The 21,949-nt window shown below is 40.2% G+C and overlaps 2 protein-coding genes across 13 annotated transcripts in view; one reads left to right on the top strand and one right to left on the bottom strand.

Annotated features, from left to right (window-relative positions):
• Window positions 1-7,761, bottom strand: part of ST7L (suppression of tumorigenicity 7 like) — a 135,614-nt gene extending 127,853 nt beyond the window's left edge. For 5 of the 12 annotated variants that reach the window (XR_004260264.1, XR_004260263.1, XR_004260266.1 and 2 more), the window contains exons 1-2: window positions 7,352-7,616; window positions 4,853-4,935 (exon numbers count right to left, since the gene is read on the bottom strand). Coding sequence is in view for 6 of the 12 variants with exons in the window: in XM_032249751.1 (XP_032105642.1) it covers window positions 4,853-4,935; window positions 7,352-7,556 (288 nt within the window). In the remaining 6 variants the exon portion in view is untranslated. Of the gene's footprint in view, window positions 1-4,852; window positions 4,936-6,445; window positions 6,578-7,351 lie in introns of all 12 variants that reach the window. The other 7 variants (XM_032249744.1, XM_032249749.1, XM_032249745.1 and 4 more) reach the window with 5 other exon arrangements.
• A 304-nt stretch (window positions 7,762-8,065) lies between these two features.
• CAPZA1 (capping actin protein of muscle Z-line subunit alpha 1) overlaps window positions 8,066-21,949 on the top strand; it is a 48,655-nt gene continuing 34,771 nt past the window's right edge. The window contains exon 1 of the mRNA XM_032249753.1: window positions 8,066-8,291. Within this exon, the coding sequence (XP_032105644.1) occupies window positions 8,253-8,291 (39 nt within the window). The 5' untranslated portion in view covers window positions 8,066-8,252. The remainder of the gene's footprint in view (window positions 8,292-21,949) is intronic.

The raw sequence follows: 21,949 nt of genomic DNA, 5'->3' as shown, positions 1-21,949 counted from the left end.
AAAAAAAAAAAAAAAAAAAAAGGTCAACTGACAGACTAGTCTTCTGCCAAATGTAGTAGATAAATGTATTAGTGTATGTAAAGAATAAACAAAGCATATCCACAACTAAGAGATTTTAATCTTTTTGTTTCTTATTTACATATTTTTGAGGTAGGATCTCACTCTGTTGCCAGGCTGGAATGCAGTGGCATGATCACAGCTCACTGCAGTCTTGACCTCCCTGGGCTCAGGTGATCATCCCACCTCAGCCTCCCTAGCAGCTAGAACTACAAGCATACACCCAGCTAATTTTTGTATTTTTTGTCAAGACAAGGGTTCACCATGTCACCCTGGCTGGTCTCAAACTCCTGGGCTCAAGGGCTCTGCCCTCCTTAGCCTCACAAAATGGTAAGATTGTAAGTGTGAGCTACCATAACTAGCCAGGTTTTGATATTTTTGAAAACTATTTTACTATGATCACAAACAGAACACATCACAAAAAATCAGAGTTTTCAAATCTGTAGGAACATTTTTTGCTTCAGTAAATAAAGAACAATTATGCTACATAGGTACCAAAAGTATAGTCATATTGTGGCCCACTGACTAAATGCCACAACGTTTATAGAAAAGTGTGAGAAAATCAAGGTGTAGCACTTTTTTCTATCACGTCACCAATGTTTTATGCTTAATATAAAATGGCTTCTTTCTGCTCATGCTTACTAAGTTAGCAAGAAGTAATTATCACCAAATGAGGCCATGATTTGACTTCTACCATATGTTTTACTAACAGCTGAGATAAAACTTCTTTACACAAGCAGAAATTGTTCATGTGACAGAAAAGACAAGGTTCATATTGAAATCTTGGTTAAGAAAACTGGATAGGGCCAGGCATGGTGGCTCACGCCTATAATCCCAACACTTTGAGAGGCCGTGGTGGGAGGATCACATGAGGCCAGTAGTTTGAGACTATCCTGGACAACATAGTGAGACCCCATCTCTACAAAACATAAAAAAATGAACCAAATGTGAGGATGTGTGTCTATAGTCCCAGCTAAGGCTAAGGTGGGAAGATCACTTGAGGTCAGCAGGTTGAGGCTTCAGGGAGCGGTGACTGTACCACTGTACTCTAACCTGGGTGACAGGATAAAACCCTATCTCAAAAAAAAAAAAAAAAAGAAAGAAAGAAAGATAAATACTGTCAAGGGTAACAATAACACACTTCCCTTCACTATACAAAGTGCAGTGGGTTTTCTAACAAACGCGTATGAAATTAGTGGCTTTTTCAACTTTTAAGTCAACTTTTTAACACAAACAAACAATGATAACAATAACTGCAAATACTTACCAAAAGCTTTCTATGAGTCATGCATTATGCCAAGTCCTCGACATGTATTATATCATTTAATTTTCACAAAAACTGATTTTAGAGATGATGACACACATTCCAAATTTAAATACCTAGCTTTACTTCACATCACTGGCAAGTGGCAGAGCTAGGATTCTTATTGAGGTTTGCCTGACTTCAGAGCTTCCAACTGTTACACTAAACTGATTCGCAAATATATCTCACTATATACGTATATGTGATTGTATGTCTATACAAGTTTGTTAAATTCAGGTGGTAAAAGAAATCATAAACACAACCTTTGCTAATAAAAACCCATCAATATTGCAAAAGTAATGATACAGTTTAACCTTTAAAATGTTACTTGAATTTCCTAACTTTTGTATATTTAAAATGCTGCTTTATAAGGTGCAACAAAATGTTTTGTTGAGTTTTTGTTGTTGTTGTTGTTCTGTTTGAGACCGGGTCCACTCTGCTGCCCAGGTTAGAGTGCAGTGGCATGATCACAGCTCATTGCAGCCTTGATTTTCTGGGCTCAAGCAATCCTGCCACCTCAGTCTCTGAAGTAGCTGGGACTACAGGAGTGCACTGACACAATGTGCTAATTTTTAAATTTTGTACAGAGACAAGATCTTGCTCATTTGGCCAGGCTGGTCTTGAATTCCTGGCCACATGCAATCATCCTGCCTCAGCCTCCCAAAGTGTTGATATTACAGGCACGAGACACCACACCTGGCCACAAAACGTTTTTTAAAAGGTTTTAGACATCATTTATATAAGTAAGCTATCCCCCTCTTATAAATGAGGAAATTATGGTTTAGATAGTTTATGTAGCTTGCCCTAAGTTATCAGCTAGTAAGTGGCAGAGTCAAGATTAAAATGTTATCTTTTGGTTCCCAAATGAGTGCCTTTTCCACTACATCAGCTGTTTAATGACAGTTTCTTAAAAAATAAAAATAATAAAAATAAACTATATTACATAGAAACAGGGTCTCACTGTTGCCCAAGCTCATCTCAAACTTCTGTCGTTAAGGGATTCTCCCACCCCAACCTCCCAAAGTGTTGAGATTATAGGCATGAGCCATGGTGGCTAGCCAAAAGATAGTTTACTGTCTTTACTAATTGACTTTTCTATGTTATTGACTAAATATGCTAAAATATGCTCATGTTAAATTATGACGCTTATATTAACATGTAGTTTTAATCCTGAATTCCTCAATAGCTTCTATTTTTTAAGCCAAGAGAAAAATCTCGTTCTTGTTTGGCATTTCACTTTAACAAAATGGTCTGTATTAGTCCCTACTAAAAAAAAATAGATCCAATACAACTGCTATTTCTATTATAGCTGGAGAGCACCACCTAGAGATTAAAAAAAAAGGAACAGGCTGAGTGTGTTGGTACAAGCCTGTAACCTTAGCACTTTGGGAGGCCGAGGAGGGTGGATTGCTTGTGCCTAGGTGTTTGAACAACATAGTGACTTTGTCTTTACAAAAAATAAATAAAAATGTAAAAAGAAGAGAAAAACCCATTGGCTATGCATGCAATAAAACTTCTTAAGATTTTTATTTGCAGCAGTATTGTTCCAAAGCGTACATTAGGAAACACTACATCCTAGGGATATTAATACGGATTATAAAAAAAATGTTTTATTTATTTATTTTTTTTGAGACAGAGTTTTGCTCTTGTTGTCTAAGCTGGAGTGCAGTGGCACAATCTTGGCTCATTGCAACCTCCGCCTTCCCAGCTCAAGGGATTCTCTTGCCTCAGCCTCCTGAGTAGCTGGGATTACAGGCATGCGCCACCATACCCAGTTAATTTTTTTTGTATTTTTACTAGAGACGAGGTTTCTCCATCTTGGTCAGGCTGGTTTTGAACTCTCAACCTCAAGTGATCTGCCTGCCTCAACCTACCAAAGTGCTGGGATTACAGGCATGAGCTACCATGCCCAGTCTTTAATTTTTTTTTTTAATTAAAAATATCTTCTTAAAGGAAAAGTTGAATAAAAGTTAAACAGTTTTGGTTTTTTTTGGTGGTGGTTGTTGTTTTGAGATAGTCTTGCTCTGTAGTGCAATGGTGCCATCTTGGCTCACTGCAACCTCTCCCTTCAGGGTTCAAGTGATCCTCCCACCTCAGCCTCTCCAGTAGCTGGGACTATAGGTGCATGCCATGCACCAGCAAATTTTTGTATTTTTTTGTAGAGACAGGGTTTTTCCATGTTCCTCAGGCTGGTCTCAAACTCCTGGGCTTGAATCATCAGTCCACCTTGGTCACCGAAAGTTCTAGGATTATAGGGATGAACCAGTCTGTCAGGCCAAACAAGTTTCTTAATTGTGAGAATTCTCAGAATAATAGTAGCCAAAATTCATTAAGTGCACACTCTGAAGCAGCTACCATGTTATAAACTTTCATAACATCTGATTAGTCTTCATAATCCTATAAAGTTCATGCTGTTATTAACCTCAGTTAACAGATGAGGAAACTGGGCCTTGGAAAAACTATCGGTTGAATGCATAACACACAAATTTTAGTCTGCCCAATGTTGCCAATATTAAAATACTGTGGTCAGACATGGTGGCACACACCTGTAATCCCAGCTACTGGGGAGGCTGAGATGAGAGGATGGCTTGAGCCCAGGAGTTAAGGCTACAGTGTGCTTTAATGGTGCCTGTGAATAGCTACTGCACTCCAGCCTCGGCAACATAGTGAGACTCCATCTTAATTTTTTTCGATGAGCAAATTTTATATAAAAACTGTATATCCAGGTTCTATTTATTGATTTATTCATTTATTCATTTTTGAGAAATGGTTTCTCTCTGACGCCCAGTCTGAAGTGCAGTGGCATGATCGTGGCTCACTGTAACCTCTGCCTCCTGCGTTCAAGCAATTCCTGTGCCTCAGTCTCCTGAGTAGCTGAGACTACACGCACCCGCCACCAAACCCAATCAATTTTTGTATTTTAGTAGACAGGGTTTCACCATGTTGGCCAGGCTGTTCTTAAACTCCTGGCCTACTTCGGGCTCCCAAAGTGCTGGGATTATAGGCATGAGCCACAGTGCCCAGCCTATCTGGGTTCTTTTTAAATCACCTGAAAAATTGGAAGAACTGGTAATACTAGACACAAGTTTATATGGCAACAATTAGCTTTAGCCTTTTTTAGAAGGGGCATGCACTGTTCAGGTTACCCAGTCCTTAAGGAAACAAGAATTTAATTCTTAAAGTCTTTCAATCTCACTCATTTTTGTTACCAACTTGGGCTCTGCAGGCATTTATTTCCAACACACCCCAAGCCCTCCCTGACTAGAGTTTACAATAAACCTTTAATATGTAAATAAATACTGTCAATCTCTAAATGTGGATTGGGAGATGCAGTGTTCCCCAGACTTGTTTGAATAGGTAACTCTTTTCAAATGCTGAATACGTTTTGGAAATGCTGATCAATAGGTAATTACAATTTATAATTATTATAACCATATAAAGGATCTTTAGATAAATACCAAAACATGAAGGAAGGAAATAGAAAGTACTTACAAATATTAATCCTGATATCAATGAAGATGTCCCTGTAAGTGCCACATAGAATTTGGGTGTCAGTGAACTTAAAAACACAGTCACTGTCAAAAGAACAAGAATTAAAGTTTTTAAAAATGCAAATTTAAAGTGCTTAGGTTACAAATGTGCACTTAAGTAGTATTAATACCTAGTGTGAAATTCACTTAAAAAGTTTTAATTTGTATATATTATACATAATGGCTTATACATATTAGTAATATTTGCAACAAATCAAATAAGGTAATTTAACTTGCTTTTGAGAGTAAAACTGACCGGGAGCTGTGGCTCACTCCTGTAATCCCAGCACTTTGGGAGGCCGAGGCAGGCGGATCACCTGAGGTTGAGAGTTCAAGACCAGCCTGACCAACATGGAGAAACCCTGTCTCTACTAAAAATACAAAAAAAATTTGCTGGGCATGATGGCACATGCCTGTAATTCAAGTTACTCAGGAGGCAGAGGCAGGAGAATCGCTTGAACTTGGGAAGTGGAGGTTGCAGTAAGCCATTGCACTCCAGCCTGGGCAAAAATAGCGAAATTCCATCTCAAAAAAAAAAAAAAAACAGAGAGACTAAAACTAAAGCACTTATAAGTCATAATTTAGACAAGAACTTTTGCAAGTCTGTAAAAATAAGAAGCTAAACAAACATGCTTTTACAAAGGAGGTTCAAAACTACTCCATAATTATTTTGGTAAGATACAAAACCACAGTCTCAAATTAGAGGGACAGTGTGTATATTTGGTATGTCAGCTAGAGAGGCAAAATGGCTCAAAGAGAAAAACAACAAACAGAAATCTCTCTGACTTACTGAAATCCTGGAGCAGATTTTTCACTTCAAATAATTCTCTCATAAATACTGTGGGTTTTAGAAAGAAATAAAAATCTGGCCAGCTAAGATGGCTCACTCCCATAATCTCAGAGTTTTGGGAGGGTAAGGTAGGTGGATCACTTGTAGTCAGGAGTTCAAGACCAGCCTGGGCAAATAAAAGAGACCCAATCTCTATACAAAATATAAAACTCAGCCAGCCGTGGTGGTGCATGGCCTGTAGTCTTAGCTGCTTGGGAGGCTGAGGCTGGAGGATTGCTTGAGCAAAAGAGTTCAAGGCTGCAGTGATCTTGCCATTGAACTCCAGCCTGGGTGACAGAGGGAGACTGTCTTAAAAAAAAAAAAAAAAAAGAAAAGCTAAAAGAAAGAAAGAAAAAAAAATCTATAATCAACTATTTTTATTAAATGTAATGGTTAACATGTAGAAAAATAAATGACAAATCAATCAGTAACACTGTGATTATTAACCACTGTTATGCACTTCACCTGTTACAGAGATGCCAAACTAGCACTTCAGTTTAGCTTTTTTTTTTTTTTTTTTTTTAAAGACGGGGTTTCACCATGTTGGTCAGGCTGGTCTTGAACTCCCGACCTCAAGTGATCCAACCGCCTTGGCCTCCAAAGTGCTTGGATTATAGGCGTGAGCCACCGTGCCCGGCCTCAGTTTAGCTTATTTTATTGTGCAAGTTATATCTGACCTTAATCATACCTATCCTCTAAAAAAGCCAAAATATTTCCGAACATTACCTCACAGTCTTTCATGTCATCTCTGGAACAGGAAAGGGGACATTTGCTGCCTTTTGCTACAGAAAAACCAACCACTGTACTGAATCAGGTAACAGAAATACTTCCATCTTGTTCTGAGGTTGCTGCTCAGACCTTGAGTGATATATAATCACATGGTAAGAGGGCCTGGGCCCTCAACACTTCATCTTATCTACAACTAAAGAATAGTACAGTATATAAGAATCCATCAGGATCATCACTTCTTACATTCTTTGTATTTTCAGCAAAGACTACATAGCAAGTGCTCTACAGATGTTGAAAGAACTAGCAAACCCACTGGTGTTTGTGGTGCTGTCTCATTTCCTGTACTATTTTATTAGTCAAGATAAGCCTAAAAGAACAGACAAAAATATCACGAAAACTATTTCTTAACAGAACTATTTTAAAACAAGAGAACGATCAATTAAAATCATGCCATTTTCTTTCTTTGAAATCTTTAAACTACAGATGTGCTCATTTTCCTCGTCTGGGTATGAGTTCTCTCAGCTGGGCGGTGGGAGACTCAAAGTAATGACTTTTAAGGGATCCTACCAGTGGTGGGGGTGTATATAAATTATGTATCCTAATCTGAGAATGCACTCTTCTGTCCAAATACCTGAAACTTATAGTTTGTCAGGTGGCTTTTCCACGAAAAAAAACGAGGACATAAGAGAGAGGGCGGACCTTAAGAGTTCTAGGGAGGAGCCGGTAGCGGCAGCAGGTTTGACAATCAACTGCAAGGTTGCAGCCCAAAAGAAAAAGAACGCACTTGGTCACGCATCATCGACTCCTCAGAGTTACAACTACGGAGAATCTCTGCCCTTTGGCTCTTGCCCACAATACCTTTCCTGGCCCCCAGCCCTGTCCCAGAAGGTCTGGTCCTCTCACCCGCTGCCAAATTCTCACACAGCCTCAAAGGGATCCTCAGAGCGTAAAGCAGTCCCAGTCCCGCCACGAACCACAACGAGGCCCCAGTCCCCGCCAGTCCGGCCCTCAGTCGCTCCCTCCAGCCCAGAATCGGGTTTACGCCGAGCACAAGTGCAGGAGACTCTCCAGCAGCCTCGGCTTCCGCCAAACAGCCACGGTCCGCCATCTTGCCGCTACCGCGGGAGCTGGGAGGGGAGGACAGGAAACAGGGAGTCGGGAATCCTGGGATAGTGGCGGACCTTCAGTTGGTCTCTCTGAAGGCTGAGTCCTGGGGAACCGGGACCGAGAAGATTTCGAAGGTGGAGGAGCGTGTCCCAACATTGGGGCTACCTATTCCTTCGTGGGGCAGGGAAGGGGCGGACAGCAATGCCTGTTTTGGAGGACTGGACTGAGATGTGACCCCAAAGTGAAGTGTTACTGCTTCCAAGCGAGATGAGCGTCACCTTTCACACCCCTGCCCCCCCCCGGGGTTGGAAAAGCCACGGATCGTTCCAGCGGCCGAGCAGCTCTTAGCGCTTTGGACTCGGCTGTCATGAAGATAAACGGGTACCAGAAAAACATAGGAGTAGCAATAGCTACTTGGATGGAGGCCAGGAGCCAAGAAAAATCGAAACACGCTGCCAGTGCCCATTAGATGGATGAGAAATGAGAAAGATATTAGACTTCAAATCACCGAAGGCAAAGCCGACTTCCTAGGGCGCTGGCGCTAAGAGACGTCACCCCCGCGCATAACTGACATGGCGCCCTCTCAGTCGGCGTTTCCGGGCGGGTCCTTCCGACGGCCCCCGCGGTGATTCCATCACTCGGCTTCCTTCCCGGCCTGCCTCGCGCCCGCAGCCGGGCTGGGCCAGAACAGCCCAAGATGGCCGACTTCGATGATCGTGTGTCGGATGAGGAGAAGGTAAGGGGTGTCCGCCTCTTTCTCTTACCTCCTCCCCCGACAGGGAACAGGGGCCCGGCCGGGCTGCGTTGGGAGCCTGGCAGTATCTCCAGGAAAAAGAAACTTCTTGGCCCATACTGACATACGCTCTCCGCAGTCGGGACGCTTCCCTCTTACGGGGCTTTCCTCTGCCTCACGGTGGCCCCAGTTCCTCGTTCCTCGATTCTCCTTTCCTCCCGGGCCTAAGGCACAGCCCAGGGGCCTCTCTGCAAGGGAACAGACGTTTCCTTTACTGGGTGGTCACTGTGGACTTTTTTCTGTAATTTTGAGAGGGGTGAAGGTTATGTTGCGACACACCGAAAAGCAGTTATTTTACCGCCTTTAGCAGATGGGGCTCATCCCATCCCCCCATTTGTAGATATAAGTGGGGTTAGTTTAGGGCGAGTCACTTCCTGATCAGGACGGCCTCTTAACTTCCCTTTTGCTCCTCCTTCCTCAGGAAGTGATTTTGCTGTCACGACTCCTCGACAGAGAGAGGTCCCAAATGTCCACCTCGCTACACATCTACTACTTTTTCTCACATACTGTCGCCTGACTGATGCGCTGTAATCTGTGAGCCCCAGGGACTTTGCTTCAGAATTTGAACACCAGTCTTTCCCTGTAGACACATCCTTTTCACGATAATATTTGAAAATTTTGTTTCTTGTTAACAAATCTAGAATAGCTGATGGATTTTCTTCACCTCCAGAAAGGTTTTCTGTTAACACATAATAAACCTCATGTTAACACATTCAAGTCTGGACAAAGCATCCTCCCTTCTTTGATGCTCCACTGTGGAGTCTTTGATAGGTGAATTTGTCAGTGTGCAATTTGTATACTTATTTCTTGAAAATTGTCTTAAATACAAAAGCACATTCTAAGTTAGGTGGACTCACTTTTCTTCTGACAGTTGCACAGTTTCATAACAGTTTGTCAGGCTTTTCAGTAAGTACATGATTTTAGGGCACATAGAACTTAGAGTGGATCTCACAAGACAATTTATTGCACAGGAATTATGACATTTGTCTCCCACTGTGGCTATTAGAAAATGTGCCCCCTTGAGTACTCTGTAAATCTACCTGGGTCTTTTTAAATAAGAAATTGGAATGGGGAGGGGACTGTTAAGATCCGTAAGACCTCTGTACAGAATAACTTGATATAGTTACATATAGCATGCCATTTTGAAATGCTTAACAAGCCATCGAACAACAGCAGCATTAGATTTTCTCTTATTTGGAAACATCTTCATAAATGTTTAAGATTTAGGACAAAAACAAAGACATTTATATATGAGCTTATGCTGGAAATTATAATAAATTGTTCTAAAGGAAATAGTTAATGATTCAAATAAAAGTAAGCAAAAATACTGTTACAATAAAATTTCACAGGTTTGTTTTTTTTTTTTTTTTTTTTTTTGAGATAAAGTGTTGCTCTGTCGCCCAGGTTGGAGTGCAATAGGGCAATCTTGGCTTGCTGCCACTTCTGCCTCCCGCGTTCAAGCGATTCTCCTGCCTCAGCCTCCCCAGGAGCTGGAATTACAGGCTTGCACCACCATGCCCATTTAATTTTTGTATTTCTTGTAGAGACTGAGTTTCCTTTTGTTGCCCAGGCTGGTCTCCAACTCTTCAGCTCAAGCGATCCATCCGCCTCAGCCACCTAAAGTGCTGGGATTGCAGGCTTAAGCCATTGCACCCAGCCAAAATTTCACAAATAATTTGAATAATAAACTTTTCAGTTTATTGTGCCTACGTGGTACACATTGACCAGTGTTGTTGGATTTTTGTCTTTGATACCGGGTTAGAATGCCTTTAATTAAACTTGGGAAAATATATTTTTTAAAGTGCCAATTAAGATGCCTTTAGATACTGACAGTGTTTTAATTAATAACATTAATAGTCTTGGGTTGTTTTGTTTTGAGACAGAGTCTCATACTGTCAGCTGGGCTGGAGTGCAGTGGCGTGGTCTCAGCTCCTTGCGACCTCTGCCTCCTGGGTTCAAAAGATTCTCCTGCCACAGCCTCCGGAGTAGCTGGGATTACAGGTGCCTGCCACCATGTCCAGCTAATTTTTGTATTTTTAGTAGAGATGGGATTTCACTATGTTGGCCAGGCTGATCTCAAACTCCTGACCTCATGATCCTCCCGCTTCAGCCTCCCAAAGTGCAGGGATTACAGACGTGAGCTACGGTGCAGGTCTAGTCTTGGTTTGGTAATAACAGGTCTGTGACCAGTTTCCTCTTCTAGCATACTCCTTTTGTTGCCAAATATATGTCAATATTGCATTTTATCTTTGTTACATTTTCTAAAGGCAGTAAGCCTTTAGAAAAGTTGGTGATAATGAATGGACTCTAATTTCCTTATATTTTTGTAAAAGCTAGTAAAATCATCCATTCTCATAACTGCTGAAGTTTTTTTTTTTAAATCACTTTATAAAGAGGAAGTTGGGTTTTGTTACCTGAAATGGTCATGATGAGCTGTCTAAATAAAACAGGAAGTTGAACGTGTAATAAACGTTTTAGTTCTATCTTTGAGTTCACAGTTTCTGAAAATGAACTTGAGCTTTTTAGTTACATGCTTAGCAAGACCAAGACACCATAATTAGGAAGCCTGAAATAGGAGATGAACTACTTCTTTGGGTTCTTTTCATTGTCTTTCATTGTCTGTTTCCTTTATTTCATGATTCAACATTCATAAAACCTAAAAGCAGAGAGAATTTTAGGGCTGCAAAAAGTGTGATTGGCATATTTTTTCCCTTCAGCCTAACTAGTATAATATTTGTGTGCAGTTTCAAAAATATAGTAATTGAGAAGTTAGGCTTTCAGTTTAGACAATGCTCTCAATAATAAGATAAAGTATTCAGTATTAAGAAAAACTGTATGCTTTCAGTTTAGACAGTGGTAGCAGTTTTAAGGCATTTTTGAGAAACAGGTTTATCAAAATTATTTAGCAGAGCTGTAGAAAATGTGAATAGATGAAATGTGAGGGCTGTGTTAGAGCACATGAAAAATATTTATACTTTTAAACTGGATTTCCTTGATTTTGTATTACCTTCTTAATTTACTAGTTACATTTGTAGGATAAAGTAAGTCCTAAAGGTTGTTTGGTATGGCTGTTTTCTAACAAGACATCAATTAGTGTTAATACTGTCATTCTTTCGTCGTCACTTTTCAGTTAGCTTTGCTGAGAGATGTTGATATAATCTGTTAACAAATCCTGGGACAGGGATAAAGCCTAATAAGCAGGTGCAAACTCACATATCCAGTCTTTTGTTAGTAGTATTGATTTATCATAATTTCTTCCAGAACACTTAGCTGTTTTATTACAACCAGGCTTAATGCTAAACAAAGTAGTGTAAATTTGTCAGAAAATTCAGATACGAGGTTGCTCTGATTATGTAGCCATGCTTTTTTCACTATACTGTTCTTTTCCATATAGCTATGAATGAAAAACCAGAGTAGAGGCATTCATTTAGTGGCTTATAAATGAGACATTATGATGTAATGGAAAAGAGTAATTTTGAGTGTTAGATTTGGCCTTTTCCTGTCGTGCTTCTAGCCACCTGTGACTGATTTTGGAAATATTACTTAACCTCTATGGGTGGGCCTCAATTTCCATCTAAAATAGGGAGGTAGTTGGGTAATCAGATCAAACCAGCCCAAGAAAACTTCTTAATTAACTTTTTCAAACTCAAATGAAAAATCTCAGTTTTAAAAATTGAAACACTAAAATGTTCCAGGAGGTTCTAGTTATTGTCTGCTTTCCTATATTTGTCGTGATAACAAGACTGTGAGTTCTTTGGTAAATGAAACCATGTCTTTTTTATCTAATGCCTAGCATAGTGCCAAGCACACAGTGTAGGCACAGCATAATGGTATGAAAGAGAACACAACTTCATTAATTCTCATATCTCACCAGTTCACACTCCATCTCCTATAAAACACCCGTTCCCTCACAATTATTTCTGTTAGTCTCTGGGTGTTTCTTGTGTTCCAAGAGTACGTCCACAGTTTGGGTGTCTCTGTGCATTCCTTGTATCTGAGCATCTGCTACCATCATTGGTGCTCTGCCATGCCACTGCTGAGAATATTTGACCCCACTGGGAGCATCTTCCTAATAGATGCCATAAACTGCAAAGCCTTATGGTTACCAAAATGATGATGTATATATATTTGGACCCTTGCAAAGCCCCTAATGAAAGTATTTCCTTCACCTGCTGGAAGTACTCTCCTTTAAGTGATCAGATTAAAATAAGTGTGTGTTTTAAAGGAAAAGGACCCAAGAGGGAAAATGTTTCCTAGGCAGGCATGAATTAAAAGAGTAGCAGATGCTACTGAGATAGAAAGATGAGGATGGAGAAAACAGCACTCACTCTGACAGTATTCTTTCCAACTGGATTTGGTAAATAAGGGTAAGAGGTACCTCGAGTGAGCAGTGGGAGAAGACATATTGGAAGGGGTAAGCAGTGATTGACATAAGAAAGTGAAATAAATTTAGGTTCACCCAGACACCTCCCCAGTCTTGCCTTGACCCAGAAACATTGTGGTCACAGGGCTTTCAGCCTCCCACCCCCATAAGTTAGCTTCCTAATTACGATATCTTGGTCTTGCTAAGCATTTGGAGGGCCTTAGACTGTGGCCCTCCAGATAGTGATTTGAATAATTAAGTCAAGCTGTTTTTAGATAAGTGTTCTAGTCCATGCTACAATCAGCTTGTTGGTCTTTTTGGCACTGTCATTTCTCAGTACCAGCACACTCTTGCTCCTTGCCACATCTCTGGCCTCAATGTGGGAGGCAAAGGCAGTTCCAGAGTGGTAAGATGGGTGCAGCACATAATGAGGTGATATCTACACAGTATCACTGAACAGCATTTCCACACAGGGCTCGGAGTCATTGTGCTGCATGTGCGCCTTATGTCCACAATAGCTGAGTAGTTGAGATTGGTGGAGTGGACCTTCTCATTACACCTAGAGGAAGGTCCTTATCAACTCCACGTCTCAAAGGGGTAGAATTGAACCTGAACCTGCTTGACAAATGAGAGCCCAACCCTAGCCAAGGTGGCTGCCAGCCTGTAATCCGATATTTTGGGAGGCTGAGGCGTGTCAATCACTTGTGCCCAGAAGTTTGAGACTAGCTTGGGCAACACAGCAAGATCCCGATCTCTACCTGTACCTCCCCAAAAATTAAATTAAAATGGTAGAAAAGGCCTGCCCCTGTTTTCTATCCACCCAGCCAATATTACCAATTCCTTTCTAATTGCCAATATCTTTTCTAATTCTATGCATATACAAACAAATACACTTTTCACTTAATAATACCTTAACCTGTCCACATTCCTTCTACCATTATTTTCATTCATGACCTTTTTTAATGTTTGAATTCTTGTGTTTTTTTTGTTTTTGTTTTTTTGAGACGGAGTTTCAGTCTGTCGCCCAGGCTGGAGTGCAGTGGTACCATCTTGACTCACTGCAATCTCCAACTCCTGGGTTCAAGCTGGGATTACAGGCAACCACCACAAGGCCCTGCTAATTTTTTTGTATTTTTAGTAGAGACAGGGTTTCTCCATGTTGGCCAGTCTGGTCTCGAACTTCTGACCTCAAGTGATCCACCTGCCTCTGCCTCCCAAAGCGCTGGAATTACAGGCATGAGCCACTGTGCCCTGCCTTGCTTCACTTATTTTTAACAACATTTTTAATTATCTCTGCCTCAAGCCTCTTCTTTTTCTCTACGTCCTTCCTGGTTTATTTTAAATTCTTCACAGTTACAATGTATTATGAAATTTTGAGCAGTGTATAAAATTTATCTTTGCTACAACTGCACATACAGATTGTTAAGGCAGTGTTGGTGAAATGGAACAATGATGGAATGTTCTGTTGAGTATAGGTCATGGTATAACATACCGTGTAAACAAGAAAACAGCGTAATGCCAGACTGCACCAAAGGAAGATGGTGAGAGAACTTTGCCTTATGGATTCTTTGTTTTATATTTGGATGACATTTAAGTGCTTATTTTGTGCTAGCTACTTTATGTATTAACCATGCATTTATCTCACAACATCCTTATACGGCAGATACTTATACCCATTTTACAGTAGAGTAAACTAAGGCACAGGCACATTTCAGGTTAAAATATATGACCAAGTGTCCAGAACTAGTAAATGGCAGAGTGGATACAATTCTGTTGTCTGCTGTCAGAGCCTACGCTCTTACCCATTTTGATTCCTTTGAGTATATAGTAAGATAGTAAGCAGTTTTGATGAAATAATGACATAGCCCTAAACAGCAACCTAGTTAATGATGTAGTAACCTGGATGCTTTTATAGACACTGAAACATTGGTGTTCTCTGGTCTTGACTGCATTATAATTGTTGCTGAATGGCCCAGTGCCATGGTTCGTGGCTGTAATCCCAGCACTTTGGGAGGCCAAGGCAGGCAGATTGCTTGAGCCCAGGAGTTCAAGACAGCCTGAACAACGTAGTGAAACCCCACCTCTACAAAAAATACAAAAATTAGCCAGGCATAATGGCACACGCCTGTAGTCCCAGCTACTTGGGTGAAATCATTTGAATCTGATAGTAGGAGGTTGCAGTGAGCCGAGATCACCCCATTGAACTCCAGTCTGGCCTGGGTGACAGTGTAAGACTCTGTCTTAAAAACAAAAGGAAGTTGCTTAGTGCCCTTTTGAGCTTAAGTATGCCATGCAGAATTCTAGTATTTATGCTGTGTTATTAAACACACGTTGAAAAACATGGCTCTAGAAATTTAGAGATCATTAAAAGTCCCCGTGAAAAGGTCAGGGAGAAACTTTACAGTATGACAGTATCTTAGAAGATCCTTGCCTACAGTAGAATCTCTTTCTTTCAAAAGCAGATTTCTGAGTTCTACCCTATGTGTACTGAATCAGAATTTTTTGGAACCAGTGGTCATAAAATAATTGTAATAAGCCTCTCAATAATTATTGGGATACTTGAGAACCATTATCTTAGCGAACTTGCTGTGGTTCAAATCTTAGTCCTTTGCTTATTTAGCTCAGAAGCCTGATTGATCAGGATACTAAACCCAAGTCTCTCTCGGGGATAAACTCATTTTAGCTAGGCTTATGAAACTAATGTATAAAAGTGGAATAACAATGCATATAGAAGGAACTAGATTCTTTTTTTCAGATAGGTCAGGAACAAGGGAAATCAAGTTAGAATGTTTTAATGGAGCATGGAATTAGAAGAAAGGAAATTAACTAGATAATCTAAAATATTGATGGCATTTTCTTTCATAATAGGCATATATACCCAACACTAAAACCAAGTCAGGTCTTTGTTTAACAGCAGTGGACATTTTTTTCTCTAGATAGGTTCATTCGTTGTCACGTTACTAGCAGGAGAGTTTTGGAGGGCTGGTTATGTGTCAAAAATTTGCATGCCACAGCTTCTCCTTCAGTCTGTCCTCCTTAGTTAATGACACTTCCATTCTTGAGTTGCACAGGTCAAAAACATGAGCATTATCTTTGACTCTTATTTCTCTCACAATCCACATATAGTCCACTGGCAAATCCTGTAGGATTTGTCTTTAAACCCAGAATTTGACTATTTCTTACCACACCCTTATTCCAACCACTCTGGAAGAAACCACTATGACCTCTAGATTATTACCATACTATTTTTTCTGGTTTCCCTGCTTCTGCCGTTGCTTCTTCCCAGCAGTCTATCCTCAGTGAAGCATCCAGAGTGATCTGGTTAAAATGTAGGTCAGAATATGTGACTTTTCTGCTCAAAGCCCTCTCATGGCTTCCCATCTTCTTCTGACAAGTCACTATGTTCTGGGATGTTACCTCTTTGCCACTTATCTCTTATTATTTTTTTTTACTCAAAGCCACCAGGAGAAGATCTCTTACTTTATCTCCTGCTTGTTCTTCTCCTAGTCTTCTCTGTTCCAATCACATATTCTCACTGAAGAATCTTTGCATTTGTTCTTTTTTCTGGAGTTCTCTTCCTTCTGTATTCCTCACTTTAGATACTTAACCAGAAGTCACCTCCTTAATGAAGCCTCCTCTGGTTATTCTGTCCAATTCCAAATTCTAACATTTCATGTCCCTTTCTTTGCCTTTTTTCTCCTTAGCATTTATCACTTGCTAGGTAGTATTTTACTTACTTAATCTTCTCTATTTTCTTTACCCACTGCAATGTAAACTCCATGAAGACAGTATGCTAGTGAGTCACCATTGCCTAAAATGTAGTGGGTCTTCTGATATTTGCTGAGTGAATGAATCTTGCTTTGATAGCATCTTTCTTGATTTTGTTGTCAACTCTCATAGGGCGGTCTGATTTCCAAATTTTGTGAGGCCATATTGAGGACTCCAGTACTTCTGTATTACTGATAGATTTTATTTATTTATTTATCCATTCATTCATTCTGACAAAGTCTCTGTTGCCCAAGCTAGAGTTCAGTGACGCAATCTTGGCTCACTGCAACCTCCACCTCCTGTGTTTAAGCGATTCTCCTGCCTCAGCCTCTCGAGTAGCTGAGACTACAGGCACGTGCCACCATGCCCAGCTAATTTTTGTATTTTTAGTAGAGATAGGGTTTCACTGTGTTGTCCAGGCTGGTCTTGGAACTCCTGACCTTCTAATTTGCCTGCCTTCATCTCCCAAAGTGCTGGGATTACAGGCGTGAGCCACCTTGCCTGGCCTAGATTTGTATTAATGGAGCTTTGTCTTCAGAAAGCTTCAGCAAGTGACCACTGCCTATGACGTACAGAATAAAACCAGATTTGATATTAGCATCATTACTGCTATCTGACTTACTTCATCCTTCTCTTATATTATTTCCTCTGTTTTACCAAACAAAAGGGTGTTTTCCCACTATCTTTTTTGTTTTATTCCCTCACTCATTGTGCCCTCCCTTCCACCCCATCTAAAGCACTTGGCAGAGCCCAGCTTCTCCTTTTCTTTGTAGTTGTCTTTCACCAACCCAGTTCAATATCCATCTCCTTGCTCTTAAGTTCTGAGCCTTGTGTAATCTGTGCTACTGCTTTGGCAATTTTGCTGATTTGAATTATAGTAGTTTTTTATTTATTTTATTTATTTTATTTTATTTTTTTTTATTTTTTTTTTTTTTTTTTTTTTTGAGACTGAGTCTCGCTCTTGGTACCCAGGCTGGAGCGCAATGGCGCGATCTCGGCTCACCACAACCTCCGTCTCCTGGGTTCAGGCAATTCTCCTACCTCAGCCTCCTGAGTAGCTGGGATCACAGGCATGCGCCACCAGGCCCAGCTAATTTTTTGTATTTTTAGTAGAGACGGGGTTTCACCATGTTGACCAGGATGGTCTCGATCTCTTGACCTCGTGATCCACCCGCCTCGGCCTCCCAAAGTGCTGGGATTACAGGCTTGAGCCACCGCGCCCGTCTAGTAGTTTTTATTTTTGAGACAGGATCTCACTTTGACACCCAGGCTGGAGTTCAGTGGTGGGATCTTGGCTCACTGCAACCTCTGTCTCCTGGGCTTAAGCCATCCTCCCACCTTAGCCTACCTACTGAGTAGCTGGGACTGAAGGCATGCAGCTAATTAAAACAATTTTTTTTTTTGGCTGGGCGTGGTGGCTCACGCCTGTAATCCTAGCACTTTGGGAGGCCGAGGTGGGCGGATCACTAGAGGTCAGGAGTTCGAGACCAGCCTGGCCAACATGGTGAAACCCTATCTTTTTTTTTTTTTTTTTTTTTTTTCAGACGGAGTTTCACTCTTGTTACCCAGGCTGGAGTGCAGTGGCACGATCTCGGCTCACCGCAACCTCCGCCTCCTGGGTTCAGGCAATTCTCCTGCCTCAGCCTCCTGAGTAACTGGGATTACAGGCATGCGCCCCCATGCCCAGCTGATTTTTTGTATTTTTAGTAGAGATGGGGTTTCACCATGTTGACCAGGATGGTCTCGATCTCTTGACCTCGTGATCCACCCGCCTTGGCTTCTCAAAGTACTGGGATTACAGGCGTGAGCCACCGCACCCCGCCGGTGAAACCCTATCTTAAAAAAAAAAAATTTTTATTTTTTTAGATAAGATAATCACTCTGTGCCCAGGCTGGTCTCAAACTCCTGGGATTACAGGCATGAGCCACTGCACCCAGCCCCAGCTGATTATTTTATTTCTTATTTTTTGAGATGAGATATCACTGTGTGCCCAGGCTGGGCTCAAGCGACCTGCCTGCCTTGGCCTCCCAAAGTGCTGGGATTACAAGCATGAGCCTACCATGCCCAGCCTGAATTATAGTTAGTTTTAAATGTTGGCACATCTTTACTGACAGCTATTATTTGTACAAATTGTTTTGTTAACAGTAATATATAGTAAGGTTCTTACGATATTTTATATTCATCTATGTTGTTTGTATCCACCAGAATGATTTGCACTTTATATTAGCTGAAGATGGTGACTCTCAACTTTGGCAGCACGTTAGAATCACCTGAGGAAGCTTTTAAACTGATGCCCAAGCCCCACCCCAGATCTATTACATCAGAATTTCTGCAGGTGGAACCCATATATCAGTATATTTAAATCTTCCCAGACTATTCTAATGTGTAGACAAGGTCCAGAACCACTGATTTAAGGCAAAAGATAATCTGTTGGCTTACTTTTTTGACAGTTCTACTCTTTGTCTTTATCTTTAGTATTCACCTCAGTGCCTGAGACCAAATGAATTGTTTTGTGGTTTGAATGAACAAATTGTTAAACACAAAGAGCTGAACTTTTTTTTTTTTTTTTAAAGATAACGTAACTCAGAATCCAGTGACATTTAGGCATTTGCTTAGGGAAAAAAAATTAAGTATCTCCTATATGGGAGTCCATCTCATGGTACCTCATTGGGTTCTTAAAACAGTCCTAGGTATGAGTAGGTTTTATAATCACAAATGGAGAAACTAATACCCAAGCAATGTAGCAGTAAAGCTGGCATGTGAAACCGTATCTGACTCTCAGTGATTTTGAGGAAAAAAAATTGGTAAAAAGATATTCTTTAAGTTAGAATGTCATAACATGCCAGATACCTACCAGATCTTAAAGACAGAATCATTCTTGTTTCCCACTCCTGCTTTTTCCATCTATCATGTGTCCTCACTGCCAAATTTTACCGTTTCAAACTTGACATCTGCATCATTGCTTGCTAATATGTGAACCTCAATGTTCTTGGTCTTTTTTTCCTAATTTATTTTATTTTCGGGCAGCCCTCAGACCAGAATAGGTTCAAAGAGGCTTTTCCCTAATTTTTTAACCTTGTGGGCATTTTTAAAAGCATATTTAAGCTCCTAAACAAGTTGCTTATGGGATATTTTCATGCATTTTAACCTTCTTTTCCTAGTTTGGGCATTTTACCTCAGATTTTTATATTTCTGTAGTTCTTGATCTAGACATTTAGGTAGATATGCAAATTAAACTAAATAGGGCCCTTTCCTTCATATGTATATATATCAGTGCTATTTTGCATTTAGGATAAGACTTAACTTTTTAATCTTCACTGAGATTGAGCCAGTACTTTAAAATTTTTAGTTTAATAGTTGATGACTGTGGTTTATCACTTTGAACTTCTAAATAAACACAGAAGATGAATGCTTGTCAATCTTTTACCAACATTCTGGATACCTTATATTAGGAGAGACCAGAATGAGAACTTAAGGAATGATTTCTAACATGGGATATAGAGAAGTTGTAAATTAAAAGGGAGTGGCTGAAAGGGATAACTAGACAATAGGAGCTGCTATTTGACATTCTTGTATGTTGTAAATTTTATGCTTAAGTATGTCATTTTTTTTCCTTTTTTTTTTTAACCCCCCTCCCGCCAAGTATGTCATTTTTAAACATTACTATACTAAGTGGTATGAAATACAATGACTCCTAGTTCAAGTAAAAATTATTCTAATGCTTATTAAAACAGTAAAGAAGACTGTTAGGGCTGGGTATGGTATGTCTGTAATCCCAGCACTTCGGAAAGCCAAGGCAGGCGGATCACCTGGGGTCAAGAATTCGAGACCAGCCTGGCCAACATGGTGAAACCCACCTCTACTAAAAATACAAAAATTAGAAGGGCGTGGTGGTGGATGCCTGTAATAATCCCAGCCACTTCGGAGGCTGAGGCGAGAGAATTGCTTGGACCCAGGAGGTGCAGGTTGCAGTGAGCCGAGATCACACCACTGCACTCCATCCTGGGTGACAGAGCAAGACTTAATCTAAAAAAAAAGAAAAACTATTACAATAAGGCAAAAACAAATCAGGCTCAACTCCTAATACAGTAAAAACAGCTGGGTATTTACATATAGCCAATAAGCAGAGTGGGGGAGAAAATTATTAAGGAGAGACATGAGGGTAGGGGGATTCTTGCTGAAGGGAGGTCAGAGACTTACATGTCAAAGGTAGGGATGAAGAACTTGATCAGATATCAAGGGTGGGCAGATTCTTGCTAAAACTGAGCTAGGCAGGCCTGAGACAGGAGGATGTGGGTAAGGGAGGTGGGGCGGGGTGTCAAATCCTAGTTCAAAAGAGGCCTTAGAAGCCTGAAGTATGCCACTCCATGTGTGTGTGTGATGTACATAATTGCTTTAGTAAATAGTCAAGTGTTTAAGACATAACCAAAAAAGCAATTATTCCCTTAAGTTTGTAGAATGTTTTAAAGGGAAATTGTTCTACTTAAAACGAACTTGCCTGGCTTCCCTACCTACCTGTGTCTAATAAAACTCATAATTGGCTACTAATAGAGAAAACAATTTCTAAAGACTACCAAAATGGCTTTTGAAAGAGTGAATGTAAAGCAAATTATTTGGAAGTGCCACCATCTATTTTTTATAACGTTGATCCTAATTTAAGACATATCTTTATGCTTTTCAAGTCTTACTCTTGCTGTTGATAAATCAAAATAAACCATATACATCTACAATTTTATTTCTAAGTGCATATTTTATTTCTAAGACACATAGGTGTCTCCAGGCCTAAACTGGGAAAATAATATTTAGCTTATTTTGAATTTTTAAAAACATAGATAACAGTAACTTTTATTTAGTGAAACCAGTACTGTAAACAAGACATTATTAACTGTGGTCACCATGCAGTGCAGTAGAGCATTAGAACTTTTTCTTCCAGTCTAACTGTAACTTTGTACCTTCTGATTGCTGTCTTTGATGTCTTTCCTCTCCCCATCCCTTCCCTGACCCCGCAGCCTCTGGTAACCACCATTCTATTCTATTTCTCTGAGATTGGTTTTAGATTCCACATATCTTATAGTGAGATCATACAGTTTTCATCTTTCTGTGTCAGGCTTATTTCATTTAGCATGATATCTTTCAGGTCCATCCTAGTTGTTGCAAAAGACAGAATTTCCTTCTTTTTAAAGGCTGTGGAGTATTCCATTGTGTGTATATAACACATTTTCTTTATCCATTCATCTGTTGAATTGGTTGATACTTTCATATCTTGATTATTGTGAATACTGCTGAAATGAACATGGGAATGCAGATATCTCTCTGACGTACCAATTTCAGTTCCTTTGGCTATCTGTCCAGAAGTGAATTTCTGAGTCATAGGGTAATTTTAGTATTTTGTGGAACTTCCATGCTATTAATATTTTCCAAAATGGCTGTACTAATTTACATTCCCAACAAAATAGAAGGGTTCCTTTTT

This window comes from Sapajus apella, unplaced genomic scaffold, assembly GCF_009761245.1.
Source record: "Sapajus apella isolate SASKATOON/1434 unplaced genomic scaffold, GSC_monkey_1.0 scaffold69, whole genome shotgun sequence".
NCBI lineage: Eukaryota > Metazoa > Chordata > Mammalia > Primates > Cebidae > Sapajus > Sapajus apella.
The sequence above is the reverse complement of the archived record's forward strand: the minus strand, read 5'-3'. Positions and strand labels throughout refer to the sequence as shown.